This window comes from Rhinoraja longicauda, chromosome 22 (genome assembly GCF_053455715.1).
Source record: "Rhinoraja longicauda isolate Sanriku21f chromosome 22, sRhiLon1.1, whole genome shotgun sequence".
NCBI lineage: Eukaryota > Metazoa > Chordata > Chondrichthyes > Rajiformes > Arhynchobatidae > Rhinoraja > Rhinoraja longicauda.
Window position 1 is genome coordinate 27,150,520 of NC_135974.1, and position 14,094 is coordinate 27,164,613.

Genomic DNA, 14,094 nt, shown 5'->3' on the forward strand with positions numbered 1-14,094 from the left:
GGTTTGTATCTATTGTTTGATAGTTTAATGATCAGAAACAAGCAGGAGGTTATTGAAGGTTACTGTCATTTTGAATTAGAATAATAGTTAAATATTCACATTTCAATCAAAGATTATCACCAAGAAATATGACAGAAAGCTCTTTCCACATAAGTCAATATCACAGGGAATACTTGATGTAAATGGTATCAGTGTAAAGATAAGCTAGGGAAGCATTTAAGAGAGACAAGAATAGAGGATTAATCTGATAGATTGTCATGGGGAAAATTTAGTAGAAACTCATGAAGTATAAATTCTGAACAGGACAGATTAGGGTGAATTGACTGTTTGCTGTATATTCTGAGCAATCCTTGCACATTTGATGTATAAGTTTTACAAAATATATCATAAATGACTTATGCAAATCTTTACCTCACAAAAATCAAAGAAATATGTCTGAGATGCAGTGAACTATGATCTGTGAAGATGTTAGCTCTGATGGGTCAAATGGACTTTCCTCTTTCCGTACTTGTTGGCTGGTGTGGCCAGCATATTGGTCGGCGTGGGCTAGTGGCGCTGAAGGGCCTGTTTCCACGCTGTATGTCACTATGACTATATAACTTACCTTTTAATTAGAGATGGAAAAATATTTGACAGTCTTTTCCTCTATCTCACCCTCGAGTGTTATTAAATATGGAGATAAATGTTGTCTTCTCAAAATGGCTGCCTGTGGTACTCCAAACGTTTTAAGGACCTTCAGTGTTTAAATTATCTTTTAGGATGTTCTGCTATTTTTGCCAAGTACTAGGTGTGCTCTATCCACCAATATTAGTCATAAATATTTTAACCCATGGTCCTTAAAGGAACTGTAGAAAAAAAAAGTTATGTTCAATATTTTCTGAAGCAAGTGATGAAAACTATTTTCCCTCCTTAACCTGGATGCACCAACCCAATTGTAATGACCATTCCTCAGGCAATTCAGCACAGTTAACCATTTGCCCCTCAAATGTTGAGTTGCAACCCTCAATCTCAGGCATCAGCTGCAGCAGTAGTTTGCACTGACTCATCAGTGGTCTGCAGCACTGTTGGCATCCACTGCTGCACCCACCTAGCACAGCCTTTAGTAGCTGCCGACATAGTACAGTGGGGAAGGCTTTGTCCAAAAGACCACACAAGGAGCTTTGTTCCATCTACTACATGAGTATCCTTCCCTAACTTCTTTGCGTCCTGTGAGTCTATCTCTTGATCCCTAAATAAGCATGAATATTTCCAGGTCAGAACATTTGTGAACTAAAGAGCTAATATGAATATTTTGCTCTCGGCCTCTGCCCAAAGAACAAATATTAAAATCTCCAGTCTCTTTAAACGAAGACAAAGGGACTGTTGTTGACAGCTAAAACCCATTAGCAGGAAGTAGGAATGGTGCTACTGCTGCACAACAGCTGTGTGGCAAGCCATAGCTGGAGATGAAGGTCCACTCATGGTATACTCATGGTATAGCATGCCTGGAATCAAACTGTGTCCAACATCCAAATCTGTTTGAAAATCTGTGGACCACTGCTGTTTAATTGTGGTGCCTATTAATACTGAAATATTAATAAAACTTGCTGAGTGCGAACCTAATTTAAACGATCTGGTCAATTAAGGTTTCAGTTCCCATTTTTAAACAAATTAAGGCGTAAAGAAGCTCAAACGGACTGTTTACAAAAAAAAATCTCCCAAAATTGAAATAGAGATCAGTGTTAATTATCAAAATGGTTGTAGCTTCCATCCTGCCTCTGACAGGATGTGTAGAGAATATGTGACTGAAAGATGAAGATCTCCAACCCTTGAATTAGATTTCAGTCCAATTTCACCACTACGGCAATCAATAATTGTCAACAATTTATATTTATTTAATGCCCCTGCTTCTCATTTTCTTGGTTTCCTTTGTTATTTAAGTCCTGTTGTGTCTTATTGGATCACTCATCTTCCTGATGCACTAAATGTACACTGAAGTTAACATTAAACAGGGATGCTTTAAGGAAGATGGCTTTTACATCATACAGTTTTCCCTACTATCATTGTGATGTACACTTTGTGGGTATGCGAGTTAGTACCATATTAGGGGTGGCATGGTGGCGCAGTGGTAGAGTTGCTGCCTTACTGCACCAGAGACCCGGGTTTGATCCTCACTATGGGGACTGTCTGTACAGAGTTTGTACGTTCTACCCGTGACCCGCGAGGGTTTTCTCCGGATGCTCCGGTTTCCTCCCGCACTCCAAAGACGTACAGGTTTGGAGGTGAATTGTCTTCGGGAAAATTGTAAATTGGACAGTAGACAATAGACAATAGGTGCAGGAGTAGGCCATTCGGCCCTTCGAGCCATTCAATGTGATCATGGCGGATCATCCACAATCAGTACCCCGTTCCTGCCCTCTCCCCATACCCCCTGACTCCGCTATCATTAAGAGCTCCATCTAACTCTGTCTAAATTGTCCCTAAGATGTGTAGAATAGTGTTGGTGTGCGGGGATCGCAGGTCGGCATGAAATCAGTGGCCCGAAGGGTTTGTTTCCGCGCTGCATCTGTAAACTAAAAACAAAATATCATAAACCTTGGCTTTTTTTAGTTAATTTCTGTCATTAAGCAAGCAGGACAAGCTATGTGCATTGAAGATATCATTACATGCTCAAAATACAACAAGGAAATAGCATTGGTGTGAGGGTGAATGGTGCCAGGAAGTATCCAGTCCATTGGGCAGAAATACACCAGGAAATGTGTGCAGACATGACAAAATGCGCATAAAATTGCATGCTTTGTGCAATTAAAGCTTAAAAAGCAGGCTTGGGTGGATTTTCTCTATTCCAGTACCCAGGCAATTGCTCCCCAGGGAGAGAAGGTAAACAGTATGTTTGCTGTCCTTTCTCTGCCACCTCTGCCCGAAGAAGTTGCAAGAGTTGAGGTGATTACTGTTCTCTGATTAATGGTTCCTCCTTGGGGATAGAGTATGCAGCTTTCACTTGTGGAGAGCAGGATGTGAGTGTCTGGCTAAATTAGTCTCTTTTCCCAAAAAGTAGTGTAACCAAAGGATGAAGTCATGTAAACTGGATCCAAATGGACTTACAGATTTGCATGATTTCTTTACAACATTAATTAAATTCAAATGTAATGGTAGTGATGCAAATAACGTGGGTGTGATAATATATCGTTCATAAATATTTAAGTACTATATTTCTCCAGGGAAATAGTAACTTTCCTAGTTTCTACATTTTATCTGCTGAACAGTCTTGGTCTTCAAATATTGTTGTTCTGTTTGTTGCAATGGACAGCAGCTAAAGAGTAGAGCTCTAATATTTGAAAAAGAAATCTATGATGTAGCTGGGAGTTGTTGCTGTAGCAATGACTGTATGGCAGAGTCTTTCTCAAGGCCAATCATTCATGAGTAAACCAAACAGGCTGTATAATTATAGAGTCATCCTGTGGCCACAGAGGTGGAAAGTTCGTAAAATTAAAACAGTTTTAATGTTGGAGTAACGGTCATTGTAGGGAGGGGAAAGTCCTTACTTAACACCTTGTGCTTGATTGCCTTCACTGACAAAATCTAGACTGATTTTTGTTTAGTGTAGGCAGAATCTATGTACATCAGATAAAGGACTGATAAGCAATAAAACCCTTTCCCCAACCAACAGTACAGGAAGTCTCACATCAACTTTTCACGTTCAGCATTATGTACAATTTAAAGTAATGGGTGAAGCATTCAAGTAAATTATTTATTTGCTTAAATACCACAAGAGCCTAAAATAACCGATGTCGGTTTTAACTGCTGTCAACTTTCTGAGGCAGAAGATGTGAAATGATTATCAGTTAAAAAGGCACTGAATGTTTCTAAAGCTGTGAATGATGAAATAAAATGGCGAGCTTCACTTTTTAATTCACTGCCTCAGTTATTTTCCACAATTCTCTATTGTTTTATACAATTCTTGACAAACTAATTTCATGCATGGTGCAAAGTGGCAACAGTTTTGAAAATTAGTCTGTGAAAATAAAATTTGGATCAGATCATTCCTTTTATAAGTTCATGTCGTAGGGGCAGAATTAGGCCATTTGGCTCATTGAGTCACCATTCAATCATGGCAGATCTATCTTTCTCTCTCAACCCAATTCTCGTGCCTTCTCCCCATAACCCCTGACACCATATCCTAATCAAGAACTTGTCAATCCCTGCCTTAAAAATACCCATTGACTTGGCCTCCACAACCATCTGTGACAATGAATTCTACAGATTTACCACCCTCTAATTAAAGAAACTCTTCCTCATCTCCTTTCTAAAGGTACGTCCTTTTATTCCGAGGCTGTGCCCTCTGAATCTAGACTCTCCCACCAGTGGAAACAACAATTCTATAATTTTACACGAGTATTGAAAATAATTCAAATGAATGGAATCATGAATTTGCTGTTTGTTATGGCCCCAAAGGACAAAGTCTTTGTCTCTGTGTGTAGTGAACCATTAAAACAGAGAAGGGAATGTACACTATCACTTCTGAGATTCATATATTTTTATAAAACACTTCTGCCTATTCAGCTGCTCAATTGTTGACAGAGTTCGTCTGCCATGGAGGTTCATAATCCTGAGCTCATAGACAATCCCGTCCATTGGGCAGTTTGCCATGTGCCATAATCATGTGAGAGAGAGTGTAGGTTATTCAGAAGGATGTGGGGGAATGGGGGAAAGGAGGATGCGCTGAATGGTAGCAAAGATAAAGAGAAATGAGATGTGTGTGTGGTGCCTCATGTATGATATTTGTTGAGAGAGGAGTTGTGAAGCTGCAAATTAGAATTATGTTTGTTATTGTCACGTGTACTGGGGTGCAGCGATTTCTTTTTTGCCTGCTATCCAATTAATTCAGATCACACTCTACATAAATACAACTAATCCAAACTTAATGGGCAACACATTGGCACAGCAATAGAATTGTTGCCTTACAGCGCTGGAGACCCGGGTTAAACCTTGACTACGGGTGCTGTCTGTACGGAGTTTGTACATTTTGCCTGTGAGCACGTGGGTTTTCTCTGGGTGTCCCGGTTTCTTCCCACACCCCAAACACGTACAGGTTTGGCTTCTATAAATTGTAAATTGTCCCCAGTGTGTAGGATAGTGCCCGTGTATGGGGTGATTGCTGGTCGGCGCGGACTCGGTGGACCAAAGGGCCTGTTTCCATACTGCATCTCTAATGTCTAAAACATAAACTCAAGTACAATAGGTAGAATGAAGGGTAAGATACACAGTAAAGAATATAGTTCTCAGCATTGGAGCCCACCAGTTCCAGAGATAAAGTCCAATGTCCGCAATGGTATAGATCAGACATTGCCCTAGCTTATGGAAGAACCACTCAGAAGCCTGAGGACAAATTTAAGACTATTCGTAGCATTTGAAAAAAAACAAAGACAGTTATCACAGGAAGATACCCGGAATGGATTGCAAATCTGAACCTGTCCAGAGTTTCACTCTGAGCCAAACTGCCCTAGCAGTCACTGATAATCCCATCATTTTACTGTGCATTGCATTGCTCCACAGGAAGTTCATAGTAGTCAAGAAAATAAGTAGTGTTTGCACAGCTTAAACTAATCAGGCAAAAGGTTTATATAACTGGTGCAAAGTTTTAGCTGTGGCTGTTTTTGCATCTGATTTGTGTATTACCTTTCACTCGTGTAGGACTAATGCCCATGACATATTGTATATAAGTTGTTTGCCAGCATTTACATTTTTTAACTCATTTGTTAGAAAGGAGTTAACAACATCTCTTGTGATTTTTTTGGGGGTTAGAGATGATACATGTGAATACTTACCTAGATGAAGGGTTTAGTTTAGTTTAGAGATACAACATGGAAACAGGCCCTTCGGCACACCGAGTTCACACTGACTTTTAATTACCTGATGACTCTATTTCTATGTTATACCACTTTCTCAGCCACGCCCTGCATATTAGGGGGCGATTTACAGCAGCCAATTAACCAATTAACAAAGCTACACATCTTTGTGATGGGAAACTGGAACACCCAGAGGAAACCCACACGGTCACAGTGAAAACGTGCAGACTCCACATTGAATCCGAAGTCAGGTTCGAACCCGGGTCTCCACCAGCTCTCTCAGCTGCGTCACTATGTTCCCCCAAGATGTGCCACTGGATTGTTGCACCAAATTGGCTGGACTGCCATTACAAACTTAGAAAAATAATGGCTTCAAGGCAAAAATCCAACTCGTTTTTCTTATAGCGTGCACAGAATATTCAATAAATTATTAACCACATGATGTTTCAAAAACTACAATTTGCAAACGTCAATGTTTCCAGTTTTTATCCAACTTCCCCTTTTCCAATTGTTCCCTCACTCATCCAATTGGCACTTGTCTACTTTTAATTTCTCCTCTACCTTCATGGCAATCGTGTCAGCTATCCCAGGGCAGTGAATGGGTTCCTTTTCTACAGGTATCTGTAAGTCAATTTTGTCTGTATGCCAGAAAATACACAAAAATCCCTCAATATGGTACATATACCTGCAGAATATTGTAATGGATGGCATCATAAGCACAGCGGGCTACAAAGAAAGAACAATTACTAAAAATGAAAAAAGAGTCAAAGGTTTCAAAGGTCTTTTATTGGCACATGTACCAATTAAGGTACAGTGATATGCGAATTACCATACAGCCATATGGAAAAAAAAAGCAACAAGACACACAACTACATAAAAGTTAACATAAACATGCCCCACAGCGGATTCCACACATTCCTCACTGTGATGGAAGGCAAAAAAGTCCAAACTTCTTCCTCTTTTGTCTTTAAAAATTGACGTTGTAATTGGACCTCGATCTTATGTAAGGGTTTCCATAAGTCACGAGTTAAGAGTGTTTTATTGTCATATGTCCCAAACAGAACAATGAAATTCTTACTTGCAACAGCAAGTACCGTGTAAGCAATATAATATTTGGAGCCTGATGGCTGTAGGGAAGAAGTTGTTCCTGAACCTGGTTGTTACAGTTTTTAGGCTCCGATATCTTCGTCCCGATGGCAGGAGTGAAATGAGTGTGTGGCCAGGGTGGTGTGGATCTCTGATGATGCTGACTGCCTTTTTGAGGCAGTGACTCCTGTAAATCCCTTCAATGGTGGGGAGGTCAGTACCTGTGTTGGACTATCGGGCGTTCATAACCTGGGGCCAACCTGTATATTGGTTGCTTTACTGAATGAATAACTCAGAGAAAGGCAAGATCGAATTCCAACATGGCGATTGGAGAATTGGAAATCAGTTTTTAAATCCAACGAGAGAGCAATGAAGCTTCGTCGGTTCACTCATGTTCTTTAGGGATGCATCATTGCTCTCCTTCTCCAGTCTGGGATGAACGTGATTCCAGATCACATTCTGCTGCCAGCAAGCAACTTAGTTGTTGGAAATCATGGTAAAGAGCTGTGGTTCAAGAAGAGGGCACTGCCCACCATCCACTCCCAGGATTTCTTTGTCTTCTATGGGAAACAGACCTGGGCAATATCGTCAGTAGAACAAGCTGGGCCTGCATTTTAGAAGTAGAACATTTTTGATTTTCTCTTTTATTTGCATATTTTTCTTACTCGCATCTTTCCATCTCTTCCTTAAATCAATCGGCTCATTAATAACTCCTGCAATTCATTCTCATAATATTCATCCTTTCCTGTTGCTGCTATTCTCATGGAACAACCCTGTCTCTCTATTCCCTATTCATTGCCCTCTCCCTGTTCCCTTTTTCTTTCTGCTCTTTCCTTCTCTTCTTCTGAATCAGGAGAGGATGTTTCCACGAGTGGACCAGAGGCCATTGCCTCAGAATAAAAGGACTAACCTGTAGAAAGGAGATGAGAAGGAATTTCTTTAGTCAGAGGGTGGTAAATGTGGAATTCATTGCCACAGAAGGCTATGGAGGCTGTCAATGGATATTTTTAAGGCAGAGATTGACAGATTCTCCATTAGTACGGGTGTCAGTGGTTATGGGCGAAGGCAGGAGAATGGGGTTGAGAGGTAAAGATAGATCAGCCATGATTAAATAGCAAAGTAGACTTGATGGGCCAAATGTCCTAATTCTGCTCCTAGAACTTATGTACTGATGAACTTTAATTCTCGATCCCTTTGATTCCCACATTTAAGTCTTTTCCACTCATTTGGCTTTCAAAAATATACATTCCAAAAAATATACCAAGTCATTTGGGAGACCAGTCATTTGCCACAGTTCCACATCCAGCCTGAAGGTATAAGAGACGGCAGATGCTGGAATCTTGAGTGCTCAAGAGCCAACTCAACGGGTCAGGCAGCATCTGTGTAGAGAAATAGACTGAAGCCGTTTTGGGTTTGGATCCTTCTTCAGAATGATGGAGCAAGGGGGAGAAAGCTGGTAAAAAGAGGTAAGAGTGGGGCAAAGCCATTGCTTCAAGGAAGGTTTTCATTACACCTGTAGCTCTGTATCCTTGTGCAACTGACAATAAACTTGACTTGACTTGGCCTTAGCTTCTTACCATCATATCTTGAGGATATATGACGTTGGTGAGGCCGCATTTAGAGTATTGCGTTCTGTTCTGGGCACCATGTTATAGGAATGATGTGGTCAAGCTGGAAAGGGTACAAAGAAGATTCACAAGGATGTTGCCAGGGCTAGCGGGTGTGAGCTATAGGGAGAGGTTGAGTAGGCTGGGACTCTATTCCTTGCAGTGCAGGAGGATGAGGAGTGATCTTATAGAGGTGTATAAAATCATGAGAAGAATAGATTGGGTAGATGCACAGAGTCTCTTGCTCGGAGTAAATGAATCAAGGACCAGAGGACGTAGGTTTAAGGTGAAGGGGAAAAGATTTAATAGGAATCTGAGGGGTAACCTTTTCACACAAAGGGTGGTGGGTGTATGGAACAAGCTGCCAAAGAAGGTAGTTGAGGCGGGGACTACCCCAACATTTAAGAAACAGTTAGAAAGATACATGGATAGGACAGGTTTGGAGGGATATGGACCAAACACGGACAGGTGGGACCAGTGTAGCTGGGACATGTTGGCCAGTGTGGCAAGTTGGGCCGAAGGGCCTGTTTTCCCTACTGTATCACCGTATGACTATGACCATTTGTATTAACACACTGAAACTTGATTGAGAGCTTGGCTGCATGGCATGATCAATACATACTCATTTTCAACAATATAGAACTATTTATTTGTATGCTTCGACCTGTCCATAAATGTTGACTGAGGGATGATGTTTTAGAAGATTTTAAATTGGCTTTGACAAGACAATTGATAAATGGGAACAGCAAGCACTGTAGATATTACGAGTGATTCATCCCATATTTCCTTGTTGGCAGGAAACACATAACTTCTGTCATAAATCTTGACTGAGATTGGAGTTTCTGCACGTACAATTTTTTTTTTAAAGATAATTTTTGGTTACTTAAAGTACTTTGGAGAACAGAGAATTGAGATCAGAGAAAGTCGGCATAGCCTGATGCCAATATATTTATTGATCTTAAAGCCTATTTTAAACCCCTATCAAAATAAGAACATGTAGGAGGCATCTTTGTTGCCTTAGAAATAAAGACGGCAGCATCTTTTCTATAAATGGGCAATCTATGCCTGGAAATTTATCCAAAGCCGGATGTGATAAATGTATCAGTAGTGTCAGCATTTTGTATTCTGTCTCAGAAATTTAATTCTGTTCTCGTGAATGGAATGGACATTTAATCCCCACGTTTGAATCAGAGGGCAAAACGCTGACACCAGGAAATTGCATGTTTATCACAATGGACGAGCAATAAATTTTGAAGCAGTAGATCTTCAAACTATCTCCAATAACAATAAATTATTGTATTACAACATCTAAAACAAGCTATTCACAGTTGTTGCTGTCTCCATGGCTTCATCCTTAGAGTGCTGTTTAAAAAAGCAAGTAACAAAAATGGAGGTTCAAAACAAACATCCGTTATTGATGGCAAACAACACTCAACTAAACAGCAATGGCTGGCACTATGATGTATCAAAAATTACAGTTATAGCACATTGTAAACAGATTCATTATTCTGTACATTTTATATAATTTTACAAACAGTTTAACATGTTAAATTAACTGCACATAGCCAAGATTTTTTTTAAACCTGTCCTTCCATGAATAAACTTTGATGTTTGTTTCCTATGAGATTAACTGTGACTTTATGCTGCCCTGGTGAATTTTAACTCTCTTTAAGAGGAAAGCATTTTCTTCAATTCATGATGAAATTGAAATGTCAGTAATTCAATTTATTGAATTTTATAATGTTAAAGATTTCATTTCCATGTCCCAAGATTTCATGTGCATCACCATTTCTCAAAATAAGCAAGCTCCAATATTTTGTAAATCTTTTCAGTGTGTCGAATGCACTCAAACATATAATGGGCTTGAAAATCGGCCACCTGGAAGGTCACACGTTTCTTTGAAACTCACCATGCTTGTGCGATGATAAGGCATAGAGTGATACAGCATGGGAACAGGCCTTTCAGCCCAACTTGCCCACACCGGCCAATGTGTTCCAGCTACACTAGTCCCACCTTCCCGCATTTGGTCCATATCCAGACAAACCTGTCCTATCCATGTAATGGACAAATGGGTGTGCGTGTGTGTGTGTGTGTGTGTGTGTGCACACGTGTCTTTACCTGCAGCAGGTGAGAACTGAGAACTTCCACCCACACTTTTCATCTTCAAGTTATTAATAGTTTGAGGGGGCAGCCAAACTTTCCATTTACTCACAGCTATCATTTCCTCGTTTAACACAAGGGGCAGGAAGTTGTAGAACGTACACAAAGCTAGAGACGATGGAACAAAAAAAACTTTCACTGCCTTCCTGAAGTCATATCGTAAATGTCCACTCTGTGCTTCTCCTTTTGCAAGTATGGTTTTGGCAAATATATGAATTTCAGAGTGCATCAGTAACATTGAAACAATTGCACATAATAGAGTCACTTATACAAGTACACAGGGGCTTGCTTATTTTGTAATTTTGAGAAATGGTGATCCACTTTTCATGATGGTAGTGGGTCCTCTTGATTCCTGATGTGCAAGTCAAATATGAAACTATGTAAGGTTCTGAGTCCAAATGACACTGTCATTTTATTCAGACAGTCATGAATGGACAGGTTTGTGTTTATTATGGTTTTCAGCCCACAAAAGACAGAGATTGACAGATTCTTGATTAATAACGGTGTCAGGAGTTACGGGGAGAAGGCAGGGGAATGGGGTTGAGAGGGAAAGATAGATCAGCCATGATTGAATGGCGGAGTAGACTTGATGGGCCGAATGGCCTAACTCTGCTCCTTGAATTGGTGAACAATCTGCGCCAAAACAAAAGGCAATGCAGTAATTGGGGAGCAGTCAGTTAAAATGTAGAAAAAAGAATGCTTCTCGTTCATTGCCATGTCCCAATAACTGCATGTGCCAGAGTTTAGCTGCTAACTTACGAATATATTGTCTATTGCATCCTTTCTGGTTAACTTGCAGAGCTACCTGTGCATTGTTTCTGGTTAACTTATACAGCGACCTGTGTAATGTTTCTGGTTAACTTGTATAACTACCAGCGCATTGTTTCGAGTTAACTTACCCCACAGGCACCTGTGCTTTTAGTTTGACGACTGAAATTGTGAGACGGTTAAGAATTTTATTGTATTATTATCAATTGCTTTGACGCAAAGCAATTTAATAATACTTAAACATTCAATTGGAAGGAACTTAAATTTTATTTGTGTAATGTTACATTTATTTTAAACTAATTGATTAGTTTAGTTTAGAGATTTAGTTTAGAGAGTCTTTATGGAGTTTGGGCGTTCTCCCGGGACCTGCGCAGGTTTTCTCCAGGTGCTCCGGTTTCCTTCCACACTCCAAAGAAGCACAAGTTTGTGGGTTAATTGGCTTGGTAAAATTGTAAAGTGTCTCTCGTGTTAATGTGCGGGTATCGCTGGTCGGCGTGCAACACGTGTGTCAAAAGCCCTGTTCCCGTGCTTTATCTCTAAACTAAACTAATTGATAAATCTATGAAATTGTGAAATTGATATTTTATAGCTCATACAAAGAACTGAACATACTCATGTTATATTTCTTTCCTTTGCAGTTAATGAAATCATAAGAAAAGATCTTTCTGGAGTTACTGTGCGAAGCCAGTCGTAGACTCAGCAAATGTACAATGGACACTTCCTTGCATAACGTGGAAACTTTCTACACATCCCTATTACACCTGTGGTTCACCCATAGGTCAACAATAAATTTGACATTCAGCTGCACAGAACAATAAGCTGGCAAGGAGTTGGTTTCTCTGACTAATCACCATGGGAACTTTAACCATGTTCATTTCGGCATAGCAAATTTTCCTCATAGTTTCCATTCATTTTCAAATCCATGCATTGGGTCCAAAAAAGTGTGTTTTTTGTTTACACTTGTACACTTCTATTCATTTGGATCAGGCCCATTTCTAGTCTCATTTTTTTAAGAAGGACTGAACTTCACACGCTTCCATGAGAAAATGGAGCAATTTTTAAGCTCTCCGTATTATCTTCTTTATCTACAAGGACCGCAAATTATTTTTGCAACCATTTCCATAGAAAAGACCTAAACATGGCTTGAAGTCAAAATGAAAAGTATTGGTATGAAGAAGCTGTTTGGCTGCAAGAATGTGCATCACTGCCACTTTGACATCCCCTATCACCACATCAATATGATTGGCACTCACTTAGAAATATATTTGGATAAATCCCAGGCAAGTGTGATGTCTTTTTAGCAAAATGCAACAACAACAAAAATTATTCACCAGCCTGTAACTCCCACTTTTGTACAACAATTTGTTGATTTGTGTTGACCATTGATAACTGGTGAATGATCAGCAAGAATGCACGGTTTCTCTCAAACTAAGTAAGTTATTTTATGTACAGCAGTTTAAAGAAAACTGCTAGAATCGACATGCTGCATTGAAGCTCAAGGTTTCTTTCTGACTTATTCTGGGTTGTCATTAATATAACTCTGACATAAAACATCTCAGCGGCCTGAGGTAAGACAAGTGAAGAATTCAAGAATAACTAATACTGATAACTGATGCATGTTGATTTATTTAACCAAAGCGTCAGTCACTGCAGATCTAATTGTTAATATCTCAAGCTCCGAGGAATTATTTTTTTGTTTATAACTTGAATTCCCATTATAGTGGATAATATTTCAACGCCATAAATACCAAAAAAAAATCCTACAGCATTTCTTGAAATCATCTGCCATCGTTTTAGCAGTTATTTTTATAACAATGGGATATACTTCTTTTTTGATACTTAAAAATCTGAGAATGAAGTTATTTTCTATGTTTTCAAAAGGAATCAAGATAATTTTAATTGTATATTAACATATCTGGTGTACATGTTGCTTGTCAATTTTTTGAAAGTTAATATTGTGGTCAGTGTACAGACTTTTCTCCTGCTCAGCTGTTTTCCCTCTGTTTGTGGTTTAATCAGCCTTGCTGAATTACACAACAGAATCAGCTTGCATTAGGCAGGTTAAATATTTTGTACATTATTATCATTATCTTCTTCTTGGACATGTGGATGCAATTGTAATAACGAGTGACTGATTACATAGTATCAGAGTTGTTCCTTTTGCAGCCATTTTTAGCTGAATGGTTTTGCGTTAATATAGCTTTCACAGGTCTTCTGCCCTCCAAGGCTGCACACCGTTCTTTTCATCAGAAGTTGCAATCTACTTCCTGACTTCTAGAACAAAATACTGTTACAGTCAGGATAGGAATCATTAATATTGGCATGAATAGTGTCTGTGGCAATTAAGTAGTACATTACAATTTTTGCCGAAGAATAGCTGGACTATTTTGTGCCTAATGATCAGGAATTTGAGGTTAGTTATTATTGAAGTGACTGGAATATCTCCACTAAACAGTGGAAATGCTTTTAATGACATTCTATTCTCAAATCTTGTGAATCCACTAATCTATTTTGTCGTTGTAAACCACAGATGCTTTTCTAACTCTATAGCCCAGAAACTATAAGAACATTTGTTTTACTTTCTGATGAACCAGAAGATTTGTGTATCTCTGCTGCTCAAATTATCTTAATGTTTCTTGCAATAT

At 39.3% G+C, this 14,094-nt stretch overlaps 1 protein-coding gene across 1 annotated transcript in view; it reads left to right on the top strand.

Moving 5' to 3' along the window:
- Positions 1 to 12,910, top strand: part of nfatc2a (nuclear factor of activated T cells 2a) — a 105,777-nt gene extending 92,867 nt beyond the window's left edge. The window contains exon 11 of the mRNA XM_078419336.1: positions 12,088 to 12,910. Coding sequence (XP_078275462.1) covers positions 12,088 to 12,102 — 15 coding nt within the window. The 3' untranslated portion in view covers positions 12,103 to 12,910. The remainder of the gene's footprint in view (positions 1 to 12,087) is intronic.
- The last annotated feature ends 1,184 nt before the right edge of the window (positions 12,911 to 14,094 follow it).